Here is a 27,861-nt window from a genome sequence, read left to right as displayed (position 1 = left end):
TTATGCATGTTTTTGACTAAGTCACGGGCATAACTCTGGCCTGGCTGTGTGAGAACTTAATTAAAACATCAGGTGCACAACTTCCCGTGCTGAATAACAATCCTATGAGCTTTGTTGACCTGGCTCAAATACTTCAACACACATTCGAACTGACAGACAAGGGTCACTCTAAAAGTCCAACCCCCACAAAACTTTTGGGGGGCACAAAAGCTTTCAGTAACTGGGTGCTTATCTGTTTACTAGCTAACTAACTGACTTTTGTAATTACCATATTTTCTCCTGATCCATCGGCCATGTCCAAAGACTGCATATCACATGAGGGTCCTGCCTGTAAAGAAAATAGCTTAATACCTTATCAAGGACAGACAATATTCAGTTCCCAAATTACTGAAAAACTAGAATGTGTCTGTAGGACACAGGGTGTGCCCCCCCCCCCCCCCCACCCCACCCCTGGTACATTTGTCAAAAATAAGGGGCAATTATTCAAATGTTTGCAGTCTTAATGGGGTATAGTCGCAACAAATTTTTATGAAAACGATTCATTATTCTAGGCCATATACTTTTTGAGCTATGAGCATCACAAACAAAAAAATCCGCTATTTTGGCTATTTCAAGGGCCATAACTCTGTAAAAGGGCTAAGATTCTCAAGAAGAATGCCAAGTGTGCAAGGACACATCATGATAAAGACTTGAGCAAGGTTTCATGAATTTACATCGAATACTTTTTGAGCTAGGCACATAATTATGTGAAAATATGCATTATTTTACTATTTCAGGGGCCATAACTTTAAAAATAGGGGGTGGAGCCAGCCAAAAAATAAGAGGTTTGCAAGTTTATATCATGATGAAGACTTATGCAAGTTTTCAACCATTTATATTAAATACTTTTTGAGCTAGGTGCGTCACAAGATGAAAATGTGCATTTTTGACTATTTCAGGGGCCATAACTCTGAAAATAGGGGGCGGAGCCAGACGAAAAATAGGAGGTGCGTAAGTTCATATCATGATAAAGACTCATGCAAGGTTTCATCAATTTATATCAAATATTTTTTGAGCTAGGCACATCACAAACTTCAGACGGACGGACAAGACCAAATCTATATGCCCCCACCACTCATGGGGTGGGTGGGGGGCACAACAAAAAAGACGTCAACAATGTATGACAAATGCACCGATTCAAAAAGGGCCTAAACTCCAGAAAAAAGTCTGAAAACTACAGTGTTAATAATTTTTCTGTAATTTGTCCTACTAACCTAATTTTCAACCTTTGTACCATGGCCTTTACTTCCTAGAAAAAAGAAACTCTTAACAAAATTTGGTAAGGATCAAGTAGAAAATGTGACCTTTTAAGGGTTAAGATTCCAAATAGGTTTTAGTCACTCATTTTTGAACATCATTTTAGGTTTCATTGAAACACTGACAAATGTAGTGCGCGTGTGTGCGTATGTGCATGTGTGTTTTGAATAAGTGCCTTTTTCAACAATATTTCAGTCATTTAAAGAACAGTGTCTACTAGTATCAGTGAGCACAATGCCAAACTTAGTGGTGCCTCACTGGAATATCACGCTGTAGACACATGACATGATACACAACCCAGTCACATTATACCGACACTGAGCTGACCAGTCCTAGAACACTCTTCTAAATGCTGAGCACTAAGCAAGGAAGCTACTAAATCCATTTTTCACATCTTTAGTATGATGTGGCCAGGGAGTGAAAGCTTTCTCTGTCTCACAATTTTATATGTTGATCAGATAGAAAATGTAACCTTTAGAGTGTAAACAATATACTTCTATGATTTGACCTAGTGACCTACTTATCAACCTCTGGTAACTAATTTTCAATCTTAATGGTTAATAAAAGTCTACAGATTATTGTAAACTTGACCTTTGATAATAATTATCATAACATTACAAAAGATAATCTATGATTATAAGCAACTGTGCAATTATATTTGGCCTAGTTTTAAACTTTCATCCACATTGATTTATGACCTTTGCCCTGCTACCAGGGTATTTCATCCTTATATAAGGCCTAAAAAAAAAATATGTTTGTTTCCTGTAACATACTGAAAAAAATGGGGGTCGGTAGGTAGGGAATGTTTTTTTTTTTTAATTTTTTTTTAGTAGGTGTCAGAACATTTCAGCGTTTAGTAACCTTATTATCGCCAATTAACTGCCTAATCAGGCCTCAACCTTAACTTTTTTCAGCAGTTGCCAGCAGGTTCACCAACTGCTAAAATCTAGTAGACCTGCTCAGACTTTAGTGGACCTCCAATTCTATCTCATAAATTGTGATGCTGTAGACGTCATAACTTCATATGACTCAAAGAAACAGGACTTATTTCTAAATAATTAAAAATGGAAGACTGTAGCAATCTGTTATCCCGAATAATAATTATTTTGAAAAGTGTCCCAAAATATGGACACAATCAGCACCAGTGTTGAAAGTGAAAAAAAAAAAAAAAAAACATCAACAGTTATCGGTAATCATTCTGATGATAAACTAAGTAATTGGCCTCGTTTTCATCATCAATTAACACCCCCTCAAAGAGCTAAAAGAAGTGTGTCGGTTATTGTGGCATCTGCAGTGGAGATCAAAGCGGTATAGTTTCCACGAGATTGTCATTGCATTACGTCATGTTTTCGCGCCATGTGACACATCACTGTCTGATCGTACTTTCTCGATTCCTTTAATTGTTGAGAAGAAATCAGTAAAAAAGTTTTTTTCTTTAATTTTTTAAAAGCGAATGTGCAATATCCCGAATAAACTGACATGTAAATGTGTCAGACCGTGAACGATGCTGACCTATTTGCCCTCAAGAAATTTACATTATTGTTTGAGAAGAATATCTAACAAAGTGTTGTGTCAAAAAATATATGTACGAAGACTCATTTAAAACTTATTAAAAATCGCAACGACATCATACTGTCTCATTTTAAAACCACATTTCTATTTACGTTCATGAGGTCACGTAACCTATTCTGCCGTGCTAACAGAAGTCTGTTTGCCAAAAAATCGTTTTACTCCATGTATTTAAATTGCTGCCGCTTTTTCATTATTTAAGATTTTTTAATTGTGTTTTTTGTACTTTCTGGTCAAAAGTCTGAATTTTATTACCATAGTATGTACCGTTTATTTACTTTAAAAAGGAAATAAATAATCAAGATCGCGCTGTTTGAAATTTTACAAAACATTATATGAAAATTTGATCGTTTTAAAAGGATTTTGCCTACATTCCTGTCGATATCTTATTAAAATTGTTATAGAATTCAAACTTTATTAGTTCTCAAGCGGTGTTGAATATCTGAAGCGATTTTATTAAAAAATGAATACACTACGCGCGTTTTTTGTGTCAAAAGTAACTGCGATGTAAATTAAGTATTAATAGGGCGCACGTGCTTGTCGAATGGAAAATTACCAGCATGACGTTTTGATATTTTTACGATTCGCGGGTAAATTCCAGTCAATCAAGGTAATTTTGCCTGATGTAATTACTCAATTTGGTAAAGTTAACACGTAAAAACCACTCACCCGATCGGTGGAGTAGTCCATTCGTGCTATCCTGACTTTAACTCGCCAATGCTTATAACTGTAGAATGCCGTACTAAGGCAAAATCAACTTTCGTTTTGTGAATTCGCCGATATGGGTATGATCCCCCACCCCCCACCACCCCTATTTTTTCACTTTTAAGGGTTTTATTTTATTTGCAGACCGTGACTGAAAATTGGTTGACCGTCGGTCTACCCAACTTTTGATAGTGGACCTGCCGATATTTTTGGTTGCGTCAGTCCAACGGTCCACCGCTAAGGTCGAGGCCTGTAATTACTAATCAAATAAAATTGTTGAAAATTTGCTCCCGCCTTTCAATAACAGATGTTGTTCATACAAGTTTTTTTTCTACACTGATTCCTTTTGTTCAGTAAACATTGTGTAACAGGCAAAGTTCATAGTTTTGCAGACAGACATAGCTTCGGGCCGTTTTTGCCAATTAGAGATTTTCGGGGCCACAATTAATCTTTTGTCGCAAATGGCTCAAGTGCAACCGACAGCGTGACCCCTGAACAAGTGGTACAAACATGATAATAGACTGCTCTTCTACGAATTGTTTATCAATTAACGTTTACACCTTGATCAATAAACACCTTTCATAATGAAGTACTAAATACAAACCGCGAGATAACCACGTGTCAGTCGGCGCGTGGCGTGACTGACATCTGTCAGTAGCTAATTAGTATATGACGCTCCGCCTACTGCCATACTTCTGCTTGTGGCGGCGAACAGTATTGAAATTCACCGAGATTTTGATTGACAAGGGGCAGAACTTTTGAACTCGATATGCATCAAAGAAAACTTCTCGATTTTCGCGGGTGAAAACCCGGAACCTCGAGTCTACCGACAAACAGGCTTTTCGCCATGTTGTTTTATGTCGACAGAACCAGGAACGTTCGTGACTATGCGCGACGAGGTCGGGTACAACTAAATTATCCCTATAATCAATAAAGATATGATCAGAATCTCGAATTTCAGCCCATAAAAAAATTGCGGTCGGCGGTAAAAACTTACGGTCGGTCGGGTTACAGGAAACAAACATATTTTTTTTTTAGGCCTAACAGAGGCTGATATTCCCCACTTCCCAGTTGAAAACAAAGATATTTAGACCAAACTGTGGCAGAGAATTTTTGAAAACGTATTTTTAATTTGGCAACATTATTTCACAAATAATGAAGTAATGATCACATTTAGGATTAGGAAACCAACAAATTTCTTCCTCTCAGTCTGTAACAGACACCTTTTGCAGACGGGAAGTTGCTGGTTTTAACAAGAGCTGTCAGTTGACGGCGCGCTTGACTATTCTCAGTGCTTGGTAGTATAATATAAGCTATGAGTAAAACTTTAACATTACAATAAGCATATTCTAAGTCGAAAAGGGGCCATAACTCAGTCAAAATGCTTGATAGAGTTGTCTGCTCTTATTTACAGACTGGGGTCATGATGGTAAACAAGTATGCAAAATATGAAAGCAATATCTCAATGGACTTTGAAAATATTTGGGGTGGTACACAAACTAACATTACAATAAGCATATTCTAAGTCGAAAAGGGGCCATAATTCAGTCAAAATGCTTGATAGAGTTGTCTGCACCTGTTTACAGACTGGGATCATGATGGTAAACAAGTATGAAAAATATGAAAGCAATATCTCAATGGACTTTGAAAATATTTGGGGTGGTACAAACGTTAACATTTATTCTAAGTCAAAAAGGGGCCATAATTCAGTCAAAATGCTTGATAGAGTTGCCTCCTCCTTTTTACAGACTGAGGTCATGATGGTAAACAAGTATGCAAAATATGAAAGCAATATCTCAATCGACATTGAAAATATTTGGGGTGGTACGCAAACCTTTACATTTATTCTAAGTCGAAAAGGGGCCATAATTCAGTCAAAATGCTTGATAGAGTTGCCTCCTCCTTTTTACAGACTGGGGTTATGATGGTTAACAAGTATGCACAATATGAAAGCAATATCTCAATGGACTTTGAAAATATTTGGGGTGGTATGCAAACTTTAACATTTGTGTGACGCTCACGCTGACGCCGGGGCGAGTAGGATAGCTCCCCTATTCTTCGAATAGTCGAGCTAATAAAATGCTCTTCCCAAACTAAGAAAATTATCACATTCGAATTTCCAAATTTAAAAGGCCAGGGCCTTTTCCCAATTTCCTGATGAAAAGCCCTTGCTACATTAAGTTGCCAATAAATATTTTGTCTTGAAGATACAAGCAATTATTGAACTTACCTCATTTTGTGATTCCTCACTACAAATAAACTGAAGGCACTTTTTCTTTTTACTTCTTTTCTCTATATCTGAAATTATGAACTGTTCAACATAAACTATCTTTTATTGACATTTTGTTATTTTGATTGCAGATGTCATCTGCACTTTGCTGCAGTACAATATTAAAATGTTTCAACTCCATTTCAAATCTAGCATGAGATTTCGTTTGACTGGTTTAAATTCACTTTGTAATATTGTTCACAAAGGAATTGTAAAGCAGTCAGTTAAATCTGCCTCAGTCCATGAAATGACATTGAAATCAACAATAACAAGAATTTGTAACAGAGTTACCAATATCCCTCGCCTATGGACATTTTTCACAAAACATACTGCATGCCAATACAGCATCTTGGCATGAACAAAATATAACAAAGAGTGCCAGGATCTCACAATACCGTAATGTAGATGTTACAGTAAAACATACTCTGTACAAGGCAATTCATTGATGCAAGCATCAAAGACGCCGCCAAGTGTTGTGTCTGAAGTACATTTATTGCAATATGAGAAATCACCTAATCATTACTTTATTAGTCTGACTGGCTACAAGTTATCAACATTAGCACATAAAATGAAGAATAAACATGATAGAAAAGTTTTACCATGCAATACAAATCCTCTACCTGCAATGACATTAACATTGCGAGTAGGTGGTCCCTTTACATACAAAATTAAGGTAATTATTTCACTAACTAAGGTCATCTCCTGTGAAAAGTTCTTATATGCAGGAGCGTGTGTATGAAGTTTCACAGAAATGCAGTTTGTTGGGAAATGAGGAAATGTTGAAATTATTTCAAAGTTGTGGTTCACAGAAACCATTATTTTTATTATCATGTAATGTAATGAGTGTTTTCTATTTACTGATGAAGTTTTATGGACCTTAGTCACCTACATTATAGATTTCAGAATGCAGATTATACACAGCAATTTACTGTTTCCCTTGACAAAAACAATCAAAAATTTTGTCCAAGAAAAGAATGATATAACATAAATAATCTCTATATTGCCCCTATTCACAAAGCATGAATCTTTCTTATATACTTTTGAATATCATAGAAATCATTTTTTTTTTCGGACGAACGATAAACTTGAAGTCCTCGTTGAACTGTAAGGTTACTAGGAGTATTTTAGGGTCTAGTTCAAATCTAATATTACAAGAAATTTAGAAAGCATAATAACCCACTGCCAAAGTGTAGAAAATATTTCAATGAAAATGTTTTTTATTTATTTTTTTTCTTTGTCAGGAATGGACAAATACAAAAACTATCTATTAAATTAAAAAGAAAAAAAAAAGAAGCAAGTAACAAGATATAATAAAACCAGAGCAACTGACTAGTCATATAAGATCAATGAACATATAAATTCAACAAGGAATTCTATTTTAAAGTCACTGATGCTTTGATAAGTTATGGTCCCATGGCTTTTGATATTTCGATCTAACCACATTTAAAGAAGTATTAACTTGTCACTGACAAATTCAGCCAAATGCTCTTTAGCCTATTGCACACCTTAGTTGACAGTGTATATCTGTAAACAATGAGTAGAAAACAAACAAACAAACAAAAAAACAAATAGAAATAGGAATTTGCAAAAGTGTGCGCATTCTGAAATTACATCACTGTACCTATCAACAAAGAAAATAAGACAAAAAGGTTAAAAATAAGTTAACAGCGGTACTTCCTTCGTTCATTTCAACATATCTATGCTTATTGATTCCTTTATTTACTTTGTAAATACGTTTTTTTTTTTCCAAGGAATTTTTATGCAGGCAATTGTAATTTTCCATAATTTTTTTTTTTAATATTCTCTGCGAAGTTGTAAAATACACGAATGCTCCCTTGTCCAGGCGATTCACGCTTTACAGTATGGTATATCTGCGGTGTGTTCTATTTATAGAAAATGAGATAGGTAAGTAGGTCATGCTAAGAATAGAAATAGAAACTTGACTTACAGAGTAACCTCCCTTATCAATAAATCGGATCAACATTTTTGACGAAATTGTAAATAAAAAAATATGTTCTGCTCTACAAATAAGGAGAGGAAAGACAGATAGCATTGTTTTAAATCACATAATAAGTTGCATTACATACATTTTTTATGTTTTCTTTTTGCCATTTTTTGTTTATTCACTAAAATGTATTGTGCAATATCGTTGATCCTTTTACAAACTATTCACTGTGTTCAGTTTATCACACCGAAACTATTCATTACCATCTTTACAGGGTCCGAAATAAAAGTGTATCCCATATACTCGACACCGCCTTCAGGGCGGCGTCGAATAAGTTTGGTCAACAGCTACTAGTAAGCCAAAACAATGACATAAATTATCCAATTCTAACAACCAGGTTAAAAAGTTTCAAGAATAAGCTATTTATAGTAGCAATAAAGGGAAGTAAGTTTTCTTTTTCTAAGTCCACAAAAAACTCCTTACCAGGAAGTTTTGTTTGTTTTGGGTTTAACGCCGTTTTTCAACAGTATTTCAGTCATGTAACGGCGGGCAGTTAACCTAACCAGTGTTCCTGGATTCTGTACCAGTACAAACCTGTTCTCCGCAAGAAACTGCCAACTTCCCCACATGAATTATCAGAGGTGGAGGACGAATGATGTCAGACACAATGTCTTTTATCAAATTGTCATGGAGAACATACGCCCCGCCCGGGGTTCAAACCAGCGACCCTGCGATCCGTAGACCAACGCTCTCCCTACTGAGCCTAGCGGGCGGGCTTGCCTTACCAGGAAGAGATACCTTAAAATACACCTAAAATTTGAAAGTAACATCTATGTTGTACGACAGAAAAGTGGTCTTGATTTTTCCCTATGGTCAATTTATAAACAAGAGGGCCATGATGGCCCTATATCGCTTACCTGAGTTAAGTTGCTTGTTTGAACAAATCGAGGGGTTAAAGCCAGAACGGTATAAGTCCATTTTTCAAATAGTGGAGAAAAATGCAAAAGAAGGTTTTAGACACATAAAACGTTTTACTGAATGAGAATATTTAGGTAAGATTTGGTTATATCATAGACAATAATGTTGTTATAATATATGAGGAATATAAAAGGACTACTCACAAATTAAATTGGTTTTATAGTTAAAATTGTACTTAACTCAATCTGGCATACAACAAAATGGAAAATAATTTGGGGGTTCAAATGTGTTAAGTGCACTTAGTACTCTAAAATATTGCAATAATGCTGATTTTATTGGATGCCATACTGTCACAAGTGCACTTAGAACAAAACTATCAAATCTTATGACATGATTTACAAAGTCTAAGGAAATATGTGCACTTAGTACAAATAGAAATGTTGAGTAAAATGTGTATAAAATTACAAAATATGTTTAAAATTGTATAACTATTACACCACACAAAGTTTCAACAATCCATTCTAGATATTAGTAAAAGAATGTTTTCCCATCTGTTTCTATATAGTACCTCTTAAAACAAAACAACTCTTTTGTACTTATAATAACTATTCAAATTATCAGGCTCATCACTTACTTCCAACATGTCTGGTTCTGATAGGCAGTCTCTGGCTGCTTTTCCAGAATGAATATTCTTGAAATACTGATGGAATTCTGAAGATATTGTTCCATCAGAACAAAGCTAAAGAAGGACCTTCCTTTTTTGTATAATCGGAAGTTTTGCATTGTAGATCGACAATAAATCAGATTTTATAGAAGCTTCTTTCCTTGATGATTTCAGTTTTATACATTGGAAATGTAGGTCATCGAAACTGTATTCAACATATTCATTTGCAGGTTTACCTTCTTTAAATTTGAACCTTTTAGATTTTTTTTACTTTTCTGTCCCTTTTTATCTTAGCTTTTTTTGGAATTCATACATTGCAATGCTCTTTATAGAAAGAAAAACTCTCACTCAGGTAAATGTGCTACAACAGAAGGATTTTTTGTTTTTGCTATTCTCTAAATATTCTCTATCCAACTGACAGGGTATGAATACAGTAACAGTTACTGAAGTTACTTTCTATGCTCTTCTATCACCTTGTTTATACTACTACTCCATTTACAATCATTATCTGTTTGCATAAGTTACTTTACTTAAAACTTGCTCAATGGCTTCTATTGTTATTGTATTTTTCTAATGCATGCCAAGTGTATATAAACCCCCCTTGATCAAAATTCCTTTCACTGAAAAAAAGACAGTATGTTACAAAATCCCATTCATATTTTTACAGTGGTATCATATTGCCCTCTTCCTCTTTAAAAATAGCAGGGGTATCATAATCCCCTTCATGAAAATGTCGGGGCTATCAAAATCCCCTTGATTAAAATACCTCCTACTGAAGAAAATATCAACAAGGGTAACTTTTAAGTTAATATTTGAAGAATTGTGTGGTTCCTATTTTGATAAAGTGAAAATAATCAATGAACTAACTTTAAGTATTATATTAAACCATTTTATAACCAAAATTCAACAAAATAGAACTTTGAGTGTTTACACCTGAAAAACTGAAACGGTGGAAGTGATAATTAATATTAAACAAACTGAATTATACATTTCTCTTATCCTTTTCATTAAAATTATTATCAGTGTTATTAAATAAACAACAGTATTTTCTGACAAACAAGTATAGATCAACTTTATGCATTGAAGTGTGTCTGCACTTTTAGCTCATAACAATATTGCGGTAAACATCGAGGATAGCGGATAAGTCACGCCTCACTAATTGACGTTGAATTATACCAGCCAAACACTATTATCACTAAATGGCAAATTCTGTTAAAATAATTATCAATTTTGATTGTCCCCCACTTTAATGTTACAGCAACAATGCTCACCTTCACAAGAATCACAACGAAAACACACATGCTTTACTGTCCTAGTAAATTATTTCATGTACATGTATACCAACTTCAACATGTTCAAAGTTCACAAAAGTTTCTTTATTCTTCCGATATTTTCCACAATTTGCATGTTGAACTTAAATTCGGCAAAGAGAAGAAAAACAAATTGTAGCCATCTAACTTTCTCTTTATACATGTAATAAACTTGGTTGACAATGGAACATTGAGTCAGTAAAACTGCGGATGGTTGGTTTTGTTTCGTGCTAAATTTGTTTGAATTTTTTCTCTATCTCTGGTTTTCATTTTACTATGTTCCCGATTAAACAGTCTCAACTGTTCTGTCACCTGTTCTGACAACTCTTGTTTTCTGTTCACAGCACAAGCTTGACAAAAAACTGATAGTAACTTACCTCCTTTTATAATTCCCTCTCATAGTTTTAATACTTTTCTTTGCCAAAACTATTTAATTTATACAAATATGGCAGAATACTGTTAAATCTGGAGAGTTTTCACCATTTTAGCAGGGAACAATATTAGTTTTCCCAGGCTGTCAATTTGCTGGTAAATAAAAGGTTAGAAATTGTCAGACTCGATTCCCAGGCTAGGGGTCATCAGGTAATTATAATTAAACAGTCTAGGAAATATGATCTGATAATTTTTGAAGTATTTTTTCCTATATAACTCATATATCAAGTGACCCCTGGGGCAGGGCCTCTTTTCATCCCAGGGGCATAATTCGAACAAACTTGTTACAGATCAACTAGGCAATGATTCATACAAAATATTAAAGGCATAGGCCTTGAACTTTCAGACAAGAAAATTTTTAAAGTTTTTTCCTATTCAAGTCTATGTAAAATTTGGGACCCCAAGGGCAGGGCCTCTTTCACCCCAGGGGCAAAATTGGAACAATTTTAGTAGTAGTCCACTAAGCAATGCAACATACCAAACATCAAAAGCATAGGCCTTGCAGTTTCAGGCAAGAAGATTTTTAAAGTTTTTTCCTACATATCTCTATGTAAAACTAGGGAACCCTGTGGCAGGGCCTTTTTTCACCCCAGGGGAATAATTTGAACAATCTTGGTAGAGGACCACAAGGCAATGCTACATACCAAATATCAAAAGCCTAGGTCTTGTGGTTTCAGACAAGAAGATTTTTAAAGTTTCTTTCCTATACAAGTCTATATAAACCATGTGACCCCCTGGGCAGGACAATATTTCATCCTAGGGGATCATTTGTACAATCTTGGTACAGGCCCACTGTATGATGCTACATAATAAATATGAAAGCCCTAGGCCTTATGGTTTTGGACTAGAAGATTTTCAAAGTTTTTCCCCATATAAACCATGTGACCCCCAGGGCGGGGTCATAATTTGAACAATCTTTGTAGAGGCCCACTAGATGATGCTACATACTAAATATCAAAGCCCTAGGCCTTATGGTTTTGGACAAGAAGATTTTCAAAGTTTTTCCCTATGTAAGTCTATATAAACCATGAGACCCCCGGGGCAGGGCCATATTTGACCCTAGGGGGATAATTTGAACAATCTTGGTAGAGACCAACTAGATGATGCTACATAACAAATATCAAAGCCCTAGGCCTTGCAGTTTTGGACAAGATTTTTTAAGTTTTTCCTTTCGGTTGCCATAGCAACCAGAGTTCTGTACAAAATTCAATTCTTTGAACAATTTTTAAAGAAGACCATCCAAGGATCATCCCTGTGAAGTTTCATCAAAATTGGCCTGATGGTTTAGGAGATGTTGTTTAAAGGAAAGTGTGGACGGACGGACAGACGGATGCCGGACGGTGAGTGATCACAATAGCTCACCCCGAGCACTTTGTGCTCAGGTGAGCTAAAAAGTTACAATATATATATTATTTATACAAACAACAAACGGAAGTTAATCTTAAAAAATAATTTTAAGTCCACACAAAAATCCTTATCAGGTAGCGATAGGTCAAAATACACCTAAAAATTGGATGTAACATGCATATTGTAGTACAGAAAAGAGGTCTCCATTTTTTCCCTATGGCCAGTAATAAACAAGAGTGCCAGAATGTCACAATATACGCCCGTCACATCAAATTTCTTTACACTATAGCATCTGTATTTGCAAATGGAATAGAGAGATACCTTAACATACACTTAAAATTTGAAAGTAACATCTATATTGTACCACAGAAAAGTGGTCTTGGTTTTTCCCTACTGTCAATTATAAAAAAGTTACAATATAAGTTATTTATAGTAAGTAGGGGTGACTACTGAGGCCAATTTTGACTATTGCAATACTATTGATATTGCTGAAAAACTATTGTGATACTATTCTATTGCAGGTTACTATTGCGATACTATTGCAATAGTTATCGGCCACCATGTTGTATACAGTAAAACTACCAACTGGCATTGTTACTTAGTGTAAGACATGGCACTGTTTATAATTGCTGTTAATACACATTAAGATGTTTGTATAACTGAAATGGACAGAAATAAATCTAACATTCTAACATGGCTCAAATTGATTTCCAGTTAAACAAAGAAGAAAATCAAGCTCTTTTTTTTATGCGATAAAACAACGGTTGACGCGCGAGAGCATTATGACGTCAATGATGACGTCAAATTGTCGCATGACGTCTGATACATTACTCCTCGCGTAAATGAAGCCCAGCATAATATTTATTAAAATATATCAATGAACATGTCAGAATGAAAACAATCAAGGCCTTCTTGTGATTTATCGTCTAATTTACCACGGTTCATCGTTCAGATGCTTCAGTATTTAACCACTCGGGCTAACGCCCTCGTGGTTCAATTCCTACGCATCTGAACTCTGAACCGTGGTAAATCAGATGATAAACCACTCGAAGGCCTTGATTATTTGTTAATTAAATATTTTTAACATTTTTTTTTCTATTTCTTGCCTCCCTTGGCTTTGAAACAATAAGTAAAACAATAAACCTATGCAAGGTATACTCAAACAAATTGGCCATTTTGTTGCGAATGTCAACATGTTTAATAACCCAAAGCATCGAAAAAGACGAAAATTGACCGATCAGACTGGTGTACCAGCACTAAATGAAGGGCCCTACCGAACAGTTTGCTATAACATACAAGTAGCCTACTTTCTCCATGTCCATAGTACATTTTCTCATTTAAGATTAACAGGTTATTTAAATATATTTAATCAAAGTTTCTAAGAAACTAAATTTATTAATTATCTCCCAGACTTCCCAGTCTTTGTGGTAGTTTAATTCCATGAGGGTAATTATTGTAATGGAGACGTAAACATTTTCCGAGGCGCAAATGAAAGCTGGCTCTGTTTCTTGGTTTATAAATTAAAAATATTTTCTGTATTTACTAAAATTTCAAAACTATCGAAACTATCGATTGTTGAAGGAACTATCGGCGATTGTTATTGGATCGTGACTTTTCTATCGATGCATACTATCGGGACACTCAGTATCGCAATGCATCGATATTTCGATGTATCGTTACACCCCTAATAGTAACAACGAAGGGAAATTAATCTTTAAAAAAAAAAAAAAATCCCCCCCCAAAAAATTTGTAAGTCCACATAAAAATCCTTACCAGGTAGAGATAGGTCAAAATTGGATGTAACATGCATGTTGTACTACAGAAAAGTGGTCTCGATTTCTCCCTACGACTAGTAATGAAAAAGTTACAATATAAGCTATTTATAGTAACAACAAAGGGAAGTAATTCTAAAGATGGGACCTGCGCATGACACTCCGTCTCATGATGGTGTACAATTGTGCCAGGTTACATCAAAATCCCTCCATGCATGAAGAAGAAATGCTCCGGACAAAGTCATTGTTGTATCTGACCTTTGGCCTCTAAATGTGACCTTGACCTTAGACCTAGGGACCTGGTTCTTGCAAATGACACTCCGTCTCATGATGGTGAACAATTGTGCCAAGTTACATCAAAATCCCTCCATGCATGAAGAAGATATGCTCCGGACAAAGTCATTCTTGAATTTGACCTCTAAGTGTGACCTTGAACTTATACCTAGGGACCATGTTCTTGCGCATGACACTCCTCTCATGATGGTGAACAATTGTGCCAAGTTTCATCAAAATCCCTCCATGCATGAAGAAGATATGCTCCAGACAAAGTCTGTGGACACCGCTCATCCGCCTGCCCACCCGCCTGGGGCATTCCCATAATACGTTTTTTTCAAACGGGCATATAAAAAGTTACAATATAAGCTATTTATAGTAACAACAATAGCCATGTTACACATGGCTAATCCCCCCGCCGGGCATATTATAATTGAAGGCTGAAGTTCCTGGCAAGTTAGTGTCTGAAAGTATTAATTTTGGGGAAAGCTTTGAAGAACCGTTTAGTTGTGGTCCGCATCAGGGGTTTTAAGATGTGGAAGAAAGAATAAGTCAGTAGTGAGGTGGTTTACTGCTAAATTTTATTAACTTTCATGGACAGTATAGCTATGATGTTTTTCTATATGGCTACTGTAAAAAGAAGGAATGGAAAGCTAACAGGGAACAAGAGTGCCAGAATGTCACAATATATGCCCGTCAAAGCAAATTTCTTTACTCTAGCAGCTGTATTTGCAAATGGAATGTTAATTTTGTGGTTGTTTAGTAATCACTGTAAGTCTTTTGTTTTTTAAAGTCCACAAAAAAAACTCCTTACCAGGTAGAGATACCTTATATATAATAAAATACACCTAAAATTGGAGAGTAACATCTATGTTGTACCACAGAAAAGTGGTCTTGTTTTTTCCCTAGGGTCAATTATAAAAATGTTACAATATAAGTTATTTATAGTAACAACTAAGGGAAGTAAATCTTTAAAAAAAAAAAAAAAAAAAAAAAAAAAAATTGTAAGTCCTCACAAAAATCTTTACCAGGTAGAGACTGGTCAAAATACACCTCAAAATTGGATGTAGCAAGCATGTTGTACTACAGAAAATTGGTCTCGATTTTTTCCCTACGACTAGTAATGAAAAAGTTACAATATAAGCTATTTATAGTAACAACAAAGGGAAGTAATTCTAAAGAAGGGAACTGCGCATGACACTTCGTCTCATGATGGTTTATAATTGTGTCAAGTTACATCAAAATCCCTCCATGCATGAAGAAGAAATGCTTCGGACAAAGTCATTCTTGTATCTGACCTTTGGCCTCTAAGTGTGACCTTGACCTTAGACCTAGGGACCTGGTTCTTGTGCATGACACTACGTCTCATGGTGGTGAACATTTGTGCCAAGTTATATCAAAATCCCTCTATGCATGAAGAAGAAATTCTCCGGACAAGGTTTTCATTCTTGTATCCTTTGACCTCTAAGTGTGACCTTGACCTTAGACCTAGAGACCTGGTTCTTGCGCACGACACTCCGCCTCATGGTGGTGAACATTTGTGCCAAGTTATATCAAAATCCCTCTATGCACGAAGAAGAAATGCTCCGGACAAAGTTTTCATTCTTGTATCCTTTGACCTCTAAGTGTGACCTTGACCTTAGATCTAGGGACCTGGTTCTTGCGCATGACACTCCTTCTCATGATGATGAACAATTGTGCCAACTTTCATCAAAATCCCTCTATGCATGAAGAAGATATGCTCCGGACAAAGTCATTCTTGAACTTGACCTTTGACCTCTTAAGTGTGACCTTGACCTTAGACCTAGGGACCTGGTTCTTGCGCATGACACTCCGTCTCATGATGGTGAACAACTGTGCCAAGCAGGCTTGTTGCAGTACTAGGGATATAGTACTGAAGTACCAGTACCAGTACTTGCACATTTATGCAGTACCAGTACCAGTACCAGTACTAAATTTTGTCTGAGTACTGCAGTACCAGTACCAGTACCAGTACTTTCTTGAGGTCAATTGTTATGGGTACTTGCAATAAACTGACTCGTCATAAAACATTACATTTTCTCAGCTATTTTATTTCTAACTTAAATCTAGTGCATATTACATTAGTGCGAGAATATCATTTATGTATTTGTTTAACCTTGAACACAGCACTTTATGTATAGTTATTCATGTTTAAAGTTTCAACACACTTGTTAACTTTTTATGCATTTTTAGCTTCTGAATTGCATTTGATCATCATAAGGTTATGAAATGTCTCGTGCAGGATTGCTATTATATTGCTATTATACATTCAACAGCAAAACAGGTTTATCCCATAATTGCTGTTCTTTTATATATGCTTCAGTCATGTCAATAAATATGATTGCTTAAAGGCATAACATCTAAATTATATTAAAGGCAGCATGTATTAGATGCTAAGTTATAAAGGCACCATTTCATAAAAATAGTACAATTTTTTGAAAATCAAAACAACAAAGAAAAAAAAAACAAAGTACTGGTTGAGTACTGCAGTACCAGTACCACTTTTTTGAGACAGTAATGCAGTATCAGTAACAGTAGTCGCCAAATTTTGACCAAGTAATTCAGTAGCAGTACCAGTAGTTGCTAAAATGGCTTCAGTAGTACTGCAGTAGCAGTACTACTGGTACTGCAACAAGCCTGGTGCAAAGTTTCATCAAAATCCCTTCATGCATGTAGAAGATATGCTCCGGACAAAGTCTGTGGACGCCACCCGCCCGACCGCCCGCCCGCTCTTCCCATAATACGTCCCGTTTTTCAAACGGGCATATAAAAAGGTTAAATATCAAGAGTTTTAAGTTCAAAAGGGGGAATAATTTTACCAAAATGCATATCAGTTATGGGACTTGCTGCTATCAACTAGTTTTATAACCCCGAAGGCACATGTGAAGTTTCAATTCAATATCTGCATTAGTTTTGGAGATAGAAACTTGCATGTAAAACTTTAACCAGAATTTTCAAAGTCCAAAAGGGGGCATAATTTGCCCAAAATACATGCCAGAGTTATGGGACTTGATCCAGTGAGGTTAGTAATTGATCTAGAAAAAGAAAAAATAAGTTTCAAATCTATATGCCTTAGTGATGGGCCGACAATCGGCGACAATCGAATAATCGTCGGCGTTGCATTCATGAGCGCGATCGCCGACTTCACTTTTCCCTGACCGATTAATTATTTGGCACCCTAAACGGATAATTTAGTTGTTTCTGACCTCTTTCTTTCTGGTATTTATGGTTCTTTTGGGCAATTACGTCAAGGGAAAGTACTCTACCTAAAAATGGCATCCTCCAAAGTCTCGAAAGAAATTGAGGTCATCTGTGATCACCCAGATTTTGGAAGATATATGGCTTTTACAACATTAAGCCGGGAAACCCATCAACCTAAACTCTTGACATTAGTATGGCAGTATGCATAGCATGCCGTAAGACTTACGCAAGCATATTAGCAAAGGAATTTTCATTTTTTGATTTTGTGGGATTGAAATCATTCCAGTCGTAAACTAAGAATTAATAAATCATTAATACGTTTTTTGCTCCAAACAATTTTAATTTGATAACACAATATCACTGGATAAGTCCCTTGTGAAATTAAGACAAGTACCTGATTTGAAGTTTACTGTCTTCACAGATATTTTACTCTTATGCTATTAACTTGCTCATGTTTATGAAGGGATACAATAGAAACAGGATATTTGACGTCTGTGTGGTTCATTTCCTAAGTAATGACATAAAACATACACTGTGAGATGACCTTATAGATATGCAACTAGAGTAACCGATTATCCGATTATATCCGATTAATCGAATCGGTTGGCTTGTCCGATTATGCCGATTAATCGATTGGCAAATCTAACCAATTTGCCCATCACTAATATGCCTTTTAGTAATAGCTGTATGTACTTGCACGCAAAACTTTAACCAGAATTTGCTAAGTCCAAAAGGGGATATAAATTGGCCAAAATGAAGGTCAGAGTTATGGGACTTGCTGCTATCAACTAGTTTTATAACCCCGAAGACACATGTGAAGTTTCAAATCAATATCTGCATTAGTTTTGGAGATAATAACTTGCATGTAAAACTTTAACCAAAATTTTCTAAGTCTAAAAGGGGGCATAATTTGCTCAAAAAACATGTCAGAGTTATGGGACTTGACCCAGTGAGGTTGGTAATTGATCTAGAAAAAGAAAAAATAAGTTTCAAATCTATATGCCTTTTAGAAATAGCATATGTACTTGCACGCAAAACTTCAACCAGAATTTTCTAAGTCCAAAAGGGGGCATAATTTGGCCAAAATGAAAGTCAGAGTTATGGGACTTGCTGCTATCAAATAGTTTTATAACCCCGAAGACACATGTGAAGTTTCAAATCAATATCTGCATTAGTTTTGGAGATAGTAACTTGCATGTAAAACTTTAACCAAAATTTTCTAAGTCCAAAAGGGGGCATAATTTGCTCAAAATACATGTCAGAGTTATGGGACTTGACCCAGAGAGGTTGGTAATTGACCTAGAAAAAGAAAAAATAAGTTTCAAAGCTATATGCCTTTAATTGATGGCTGTATGTACTTGCATGCAAAAACTTAACCAAGGTGTGACGCCGACGCCAGGGTGAGTAGAATAGCTAGACTATTCTTTGAATAGTCGAGCTAAAAATACAGCCTCTATCACATACACAAGCTAAATGTTGACAGACGACAGACAGACGCCGGACATTGAGCGATCACAATACTCACCTGAGCATTCAGTGAGCAAAAACTTATACCAGAAAACTTCTAAGAGCATTACGATGCTGCTAGCTCAAAAAAGAATGAAAATTTGTATGAGGGTCATGATGACCCAATATCACTCACCTGTTAAACTTGGCTGTGGAATCACCAAGATAAACATTCTGACCAAGTTTCATGAAGATATGGTTATAAATGAGGCATCTTTTCCAGGGTAAAATTTAACATATTTTTGGCTCTTTCAGAGGTCAATTAGGGGCCGTAACTCCGGAACCTATGATTGGATCTGACAGTCATCAATTCATGGATGTTGTTAAAGATATTTTGCAAGTTTGTATCAAATCAAAACACAAATGAAGTCTCTATATTGCTGCAAAAGCCAAAAATGTAAATCTTGGCCCATTAAGGGGCCATTACTCTACAACCCATGATGGGATCTGGCCAGTTTTCAAAAGGATTCCAGATATTATGCCAATACAATTTGTGTGCAAGTTTGATTAAAATCAATTGCAAATTGTGGACGGATGACGATGGATGAATAGCGAATAGCTATGTGACAGGTGAGCTAACAAGTATGCCCACGGGCAAAATGCCGAGCCCGCCAGCTGTCAAGTGTGACCTTGACCTTAGACCTAGGGACCTTGTTCTTGTGCATGACACTCCTTCTCATAATGGTGAACATTCATGCCAAACTTCAATTTGACCTTTGACCTCCAACTGTGACCTTGATCTTTGAGATAGGAACATGGGGTTTGCGCACGACACTCCTTCTCATTGAGGTAAACATTTATGCCAAATATAAACAAGATTGGTCTATGCATGTCTAAGTTATGGTCCGGACAAAATTGGACAGACACACGCACATACCCCGACCCACCAAAAGTGACGACTAAGTCGAGCTCACCGCAAGCGTGCTCGACAATAAAAATGAAATATTTTCACCTTTTCGTATCATATTTCTGATATTTTGAAGCCGGTTTGTCCAGTCATCTGCCGAGAAATGATAAATTACAGGAATCTCTTCACCCTTTGATTTGTGTTCTTTTGGTTTTGCATTCACAACTGCGTGTATAACACCATTTGCATTTATGAACTGCCTGAATAACTTTTGACCTTCTATCTCCACTTTTCCAATAGTTTGACCATCTTTCACCATTTCAACTGAGTTGTCATCACTCACTGAACATAAAATACGATCACCAATACTTGGAACCCGAACTTCATTGTAAACATGGAATCCTCTCATTGTCATGCCCCTAACGGAAAATTCAAACTGGGTTTCATCAGTATCTGAAAATGTCTGAAAAATGAAATTACTGCTTTTACATAATGATATTATATGTTTCATGACTCTGTCAGTTTGTTTTTTTTTGTTTTTTTTAGATACATGTGACAAACTTCCAGGCACATATCCCTATTTTTATTCAGAATTTTTTAGGGATGTAGTCTCTAATGCAACTAGATCTACATAAATTTAAAGATTAATTCAATATGTAAAGTGTTTTGTTTAAATTGAAATTAAAATTAAAAAAATACCATTTTTTCACTTTCATCTCCATCCACAACCTTCAATGATTTCTTTTTCAGCTTCGAAATGCCTGAAGTAAGAAGAATTAATCAGAGCTCCAGATAAGCTGCGTATTTGCTTATTTACGCAATTAAAATTGTAGAAAACCCAGTTGAATTCATACAGTGTGCATACTAAAACGCAATTAAAATTCCTAATACCCAATTCATAAAAAATCGCTTGCGTATCACGTTTTCCTTATTGGCTTAAGCCTATGTATTGTTTTTGTTTTTTTTGGTACCCAAGTGTGTGTTAGTATGATACGAAAAGCCGGGAAGCTGTTGCAAACCGAGATCAATATGTTACGAATTCAGTGATTGGTTGCAGCAACAAGTGACCTGTGACGTAAGCTGCGCAATTGCGGAAATATTGGAAGTTTTCCGATTGCAGTTGCTCTTTTGTTTGTCTATTATTAAAATGGGGGTGTACAGCAATATGAATATAACTATAAAACGTAAGTCTGTACGATAAACTGAGAACTTCTCAATTTTGACGTTTACGTTATTCATGATTGAGTTTACATTTATCCATTGTAGTAATTGTTAAAACGATTTAACAGGCAGCTGTGAAATTTGTTCGAGAACACCCCCCTGAAAGGATGTAACCTGCCAAAAGGTGTCTCAAAAGACATTTTGCCGCCAATTTTTGACAGGACTATTATGGTTGGTTCGATTATTTTTGTAGGGGTGTTATTAAAACAAGTTAAGGAAGTGGCTCTGCAAGGTATATTAAACCAATTTTTTTCACAATACCACTGTATTTTGTATATCAGTGTTTATATTTCTGTGTTCGTATTGTAATTATTGGTGAATGCCACGGCAAATCTGGGTTGTTTTTCGTATGTGCACCCTTTTGTAAGGAATAGACCATACCCTTAGAAAACTGGTGTTCCCATGGGAACAGCAGTAGAAAATCGCAATCATGTTTTGCATAGAATCTTATGTAATGACCCCTACCCCCACTTGTCCATTTATGTAGACTATGCCAAAACCAACCAAGCCTTTCCTTTTTAAAAGGAAACTTTATTTTATATACTAGAATGGGTACGAGACTTTAATGCTAGACAAATGACTGGTTATACGGTTTTGTTTTTCTAAGTCCACAAAAAAATCTCCTTACCAGGTAGAGATACGTTAAAATACATCTAAAATTTGAAAGTAACATCTATGTTGTACCACAGAAAAGTGGTCTTGGTTTTTCCCTATGGTCAATTGTAAAAAAAGTTACAATGTAATTATTTATAGTAACAACTAAGGGAAGTTAATCTTAAAAAAAAAAAAATTCCAAACAAAAAATTGTAAGTCCACACAACTCTCCTTACCAGGTAGAGATAGGTCAAAATTCACCTCAAAATTGGGTGTAACATGCATGTTGTACTACAGAAAAGTGGTCTCAATTTTTCCCTATGACTAGTAATGAAAAAGTTACTCTAAAGGGACGTGTGCATGACACTCCATTTCATGATGGTGTGCAATTGTGCAAAAATACATCAAAATCCCTCCATGCATGAAGAAGAAAAGCTCCGGACAAGTTATTCTTGTATCTGACCTTTGGCCTCTAAGTGTGACCTTGACCTTAGACCTAGGGACCTGGTGCTTGCGCACGACACTCCGTCTCGTGGTGGTGAACATTTATCCCAAGTTATATCAAAATCCCTCCATGCATGAAGAAGAAATGCTCCCGACAAAGTTTTCAGTCCTTTGAACTCTAAGTGTGACCTTGACCTTAGACCTAGGGACCTGGTTCTTGCGCACAACACTCTCGTGGTGGTGAACATTTCTGCCAAGTTATATCAAAATCCCACCATGCATGAAGAAGAAATGCTCCGGACAAAGTTTTTAGTCCTGTATCCTTTGACCTCTAACTTTGACCTAGGGACCTGGTTCTTGCTCATGACACTATGTCTCATGATGATGAACAATTGTGCCAGGTTACATCAAAATTCCTCCATGCATGAAGAAGATAATGCTCCAGACAAAGTCTGTGGACACCGCCCGACCGCCCATCCGCCCGCCAGGGGCGTTCCTATAATACGTCCCGTTTTTCAAACAGGCGTATAAAAATTGGAACTGTCCATTAGATAAATGGGAAGTAATTACATGTACCAATAAAAAAAGAAAATTATTGAGATCCCTGTCACCTTATCCTATGGGCTAAAGGTCAGGGTCTTACCGACATATCAATTGTCATGTAATGTTGAATATAAGTGACAAATTATCAGAATATCCATCCATGCACATAAGATAGAGACTGGACAAAAAAAATGAATCTTTTAAACTTCAGTGTGACCTTGACCTTTCAGCAAGGGGTGTAGGTCTTGCATGTGATACATCATTTTGTTGTGGTGACGTAATGTGTCATCTTGAATATCCATCCCTGCATAGCGAAGTAAAATAGTCTAAATCATTTTCCTCTGAACACAACATTGACCTTTGAAATAGGGGAGGAGTCTTTGGAGCAACGTTTTCTAATTATGGAGAACAATTATGCCACATACTGAAATCCCTTGATAACTGAAGAGTTATTGATCAGAAATGAAACTAACTCTGTTATCCTTTAAGCTAAGTTTGGCTTTGACCTTCAAGCCAGGGGTCTGGGTCTTGCAGGTAATATATAATCTCATCATGGGGTACATCTGTCTCTGGTAATTTCTCAGGTAATGGACAGTCAGACACATGCAGCCCATTAATTTTCTGTATTTCTTTTTTGTTTTCATAGCCTGCTACACACTAAGTTTGGTGACAGTATGTCAATCCAACCTTAATGAAAGAACCAGAAACCACCTTTCTGCTGATACAAGCAAAACTATCTATAGTTTCAACAACTGACCTTTTACCAAATAAATAAATTTAAATAAAGCCGGGACCAGAATTCGAAACAGTACTTGTCAGCAGCCCTCCTAAATTTCTACATTTCAAGTTCTTAAAATAAATTAAGATCTGGTGGTCACACCAAGGAATTTTGATTGAAAAATAATTTGTAGATTCAAAGTTTTGACATAAACTAAAGTGGAATATTTTTTCTATTAAGCTTTAATTGTGCAACCCTAAAAGAAACAATAGCACCGCATGCATGTGCCATTGCTCATCTGCAAGTGCTGGACAATATGTAAGAGAAGATTTACAGTTATTGGCCTTCTTACCCAAAGCTATAGTTAGTATTCAAGAAAAATTAACTTAGACAACAAACAACCAAGAAATACTGGGTTTTTTTTAAGTACAAGGGCCATAATTCTGACAAAATGCATATCAGAGTTATGGTTCTTGGCCTGTATACGAGGGTTGTCCCAGAAAATCGTAGACTTTTTATAATAAATTATATTATTTCTAAAATAAGCGACGCAAAAAATAATCCTTTTAACTGATTTACAATGTATACTCGACAAGACTGTATAGTTTAAAATTGAATACCTCTCATATTATTTGAATAATGGACGGCAGTCAGTGCTAGTCGGTGCACGCTCATTTTTCCTCCTACAAAAAGAAGAGGCTTCCATTTAAAATCATGTCACTTACCCGTTATACAGGGTTTTCCCTCGGGTTTTTTATTTGGGAGTCCATGGACTCCCATGGCTGCTAATTTAAGGGTCCCTAATAATTTTTGGGGGTCCACAAATTACTGCTCTTGAAAATGGCCATTAAATATTACTATAAAAATTTACCCTTTAAAAATCTACCCGAATGAACTTGTATCTTTTTAATTTAGATAGCAGCTGATTCAATATTTCGGAATGGTATCTTTCAAAATGACATGAGCTTCTCAATTCAGACCGAGAACAAAAGGTGTGATACTGTGAAATCATTTATATTTGTGGGGGACTAACCTGTGGTTGAATCAATCCACGAAATTTAATCCCAACAAACAAGTGAAATTCCCATTCATTTTATGTTCAAAAGTTGAAACCCACGAATGCATATCCCCATGAAATTGCCTCTTTTACCAAAACCACGAAATTTCATGTCCACGAAATTAAATGATTTTACAGTAGTCTTTTTGTTACGATCAAATAGCCAGTTATTACCAGCAATTAACGTGTCACCTTGTGTTAATTATAATGTTCACAGTTTGATCTCGGTTAAAGATAATACTCGATCCTTAATTAGTATCATAATTTTTGTGATTTATTAATATTTCTTTCATCAAAATACTTTTAAATTTATATGGAATTAATTTTGTTTGAAAGAAAAATAAATCATTCGATCTTTTACGGAACGTAATGGCAATCTTAGATTTTAGTGGTGACAGTTAGCGCGGAGAGTAGTTTCCCTCTACCAAAATGGTGAACATCGCTGTAACAAAACCTGTTTTGAAGTTGGAAAATTGTCTATACCCATGTATAATGTGCAACCACGATTCGGGGGTGGTCCTGGGGGTCAAAAACCTGCGCATTATACATGGGTATCTGCGCAAAGGAGGCTTCAGTGCAAAGGAGTTTCGTGACTGATTTTACGGGTCCACTGGACGCAGAGGCACTAAAAAATGTGAGTTCAAAGCAGTAAAAGCGCGTCTGGGACGCAGAAAGCCTGTGTCCGGGAAAACCCTGCGTTATACATCTCATAGAATTAAAATTTATATCGACGTTAATTGCAATGTGTGGCACGTAATTATGTTGCGTTTCAAGTCTTTGGCATCACTTGCTTTAAAATGCTGATGTAAATTTGAAAGTAACGGTTGCACGAACTTCCAGATATGACGACATCAGAAAAGGTGGCGGCACAGGAAGTATTAATAAAATATTGTGTAGGTCGCGGTGTGACACCTTCACAAACAAAACGGGAAGTGAAAAATTCTGGAAGTCAGGCAAATATAAGCAAGACACTTGTCTGTACGTTGTACAAACGTTTTAAGGAAAGTTGGGCAAGTGATTCAAAGAGAGGGCGACAAAATGCTTTTAAAACATTCTGCGTTGCGAAGTTATCTGATGTAGTCATTTCTGAAAGTGCGTGCAGCCGTGACGTTCAGAGTTATATCATTATTTTAACATAAGTGATGCCAAAGACTTGAAACGCAACATAATTATGTGCAACATGTTACCATTAACGAGGATATAAATTTAAATCGTGTAAAATGTATATCAGGAAAGTTTCATGAATTTGAAAAGGAAGCCGCTTTTTGTCGAAGGAGGAAAACTGAGCGTGCGCCGACTAGCACTGACTGACGTCCATTATTTAAAAAATACTCGAATAATATGACAGATACTTAATTTTAAACTCCATAGTCCTAGAGAGTATAAATTGAAATAACACCAGTTGAAATAATTATTTGATGCTTGGCTTATTTTAGAAATAATAAAAAAGTCTACGATTTTCTGGGACAATTTTTAACCCTCCTGGTCACCTAATGATGATAAACAAGTACGCGAAGTTTCAAAGCTGTCCCCTTACAGGAAAAAATGGTCTGTGGTGAATGGATGCGGTGAATGGTCGTTCAATGATTGGTTAATAGAAAGTGAATGAAGTTGGGACCATTAACTTTTCACATGCAAATGAGGTCTGCGGTGAATGGCTGCTGTGAATGATCTGCGAACAGTCTGCGTTGAATGAGCTGCGAACATTCTGCAGTGAATGATCTGTGAACTGTCTGCGGTGAATGAGCTGCGAACAGTCTGCGGTGAATGAACTGCGAACAGTCTGCGGTGAATAAGCTGCGAGCTGCATGTCTGCAGAAAGTTTTCATCTTGTAGGTTCAGAAGAGACATTATTTTAAGAAAATATTTAGTTGATGGATGAAAAGGTGGACAGACAATGAACAATCACAATAGCTCATCCTGGCACTTAGTGGCAGATGATTTAATAAGCTAGTAAATTAGCTGCATGGATACCTCTATCCATTTACATGTACAAGAAATCAAAGTCATGAAAACTGATGACAAAAATAAGTCTGCATCTGTTTAGAATTACATGAATCAACTGATACCATGCTATTCACATAATTCTGCAGTGCTCAGCATGGTCCAGAATTTCAAACTATACAATCATTTTGCCACCAAAACTGGTGCAGCTATTTTATTTACATTTCATGAAATTAAAGTTTCTCTGGTGAATAGAAAGTGAATTAATGATACAATATTTAAAATACCAAGTCCTGCGGTGAATAAGAAGTGAACACTGGAGTCTGCGGTGAACAGAATATTAAAAAAGAAATTTGATCGCCAATCATTCACCAGATGTGGTGAATGAACAGCGAACTGCTGTGGTGAATAGCTCCATTAACTTTTTATTAACTTTTCATTCACCGGAGAAGGCTTGTACTAATAGTCTTTTTGAAAATATGGACCTAAACAAAAAATTTATAACCAAGAAACTCAAATTTTCCAAGTACAAAAAGGGCCATAATTCTGACAAAATGCAAACCAGAGTTATGGTTCCATGCCTACATAGTCAACTACTGATGATAAACAAGTGTGCAAAGTTTCAAAGCTGTAGCTCTCTCAATTTTTGAGAAAAGGTGGACCAAAAAAAACGTGCTCGCAAACACCAATGATCGAGTGAAAACAATACCTCATAGAATTTTTTCAAAAATCAGACGAGCAAACATAAAATAAACATTCATTTTGTATGTAAGTATACAGCATAATTATGATATTTTTGTACAACGTAAATATGTATAATATAAATGAAATTACCTGTGGTTATTGCGTCTTTAAAATGAATCATTCTAAAGTTCTTAATGCTCCTAAAAACAAACAGTACAGGCACTTCCTCTCCTTTCTTCCCAGGATGTTTTTTTGGCAATCCTGTAACTACAGCTTCAATATTTCCATTTTCTTTAAGCCAGTCTTTGCACTTATTAGGAGCTTCTGTTGCAACTTTCCCAACTGACTGATCATCTTTTAATACATCAATTGCGCCAGAACGAAGGGCACATGACAGTCGCTGACCTCCTTTAGGCACCCACTTGTCATCATTATGATGAAATCCCCTGACAGTCAGGCCCAACACAGAAAATACGAGACTTTCCTCGGACATGCTGCACCTAGGTAGAGATTCTTACAATGTAATGATGATGATTGATAATACAAGTTTAACAAGAGCTGTCACTAATGGTGACAAATGC

At 36.0% G+C, this 27,861-nt stretch overlaps 1 protein-coding gene across 1 annotated transcript; it reads right to left on the bottom strand.

Annotated features, from left to right (window-relative positions):
• Positions 1–268: 268 nt before the first annotated feature.
• LOC128552002 (uncharacterized) lies at positions 269–27,773 on the bottom strand (the record flags this gene model as incomplete). Its single annotated transcript, XM_053532989.1, has 5 exons — positions 27,431–27,773; positions 20,775–20,836; positions 20,181–20,538; positions 5,801–5,868; positions 269–328 (listed from the first exon to the last, which is right to left on the bottom strand). Coding segments are annotated over exons 1-5 (891 nt in total), but the record flags the coding sequence as incomplete, so codon positions are not given.
• Between the last annotated feature and the right edge of the window lie 88 nt (positions 27,774–27,861).

This window comes from Mercenaria mercenaria, unplaced genomic scaffold, assembly GCF_021730395.1.
Source record: "Mercenaria mercenaria strain notata unplaced genomic scaffold, MADL_Memer_1 contig_1932, whole genome shotgun sequence".
In the NCBI taxonomy this organism is placed as follows: domain Eukaryota; kingdom Metazoa; phylum Mollusca; class Bivalvia; order Venerida; family Veneridae; genus Mercenaria; species Mercenaria mercenaria.
This window is presented reverse-complemented; position numbering and strand designations above follow the sequence as displayed.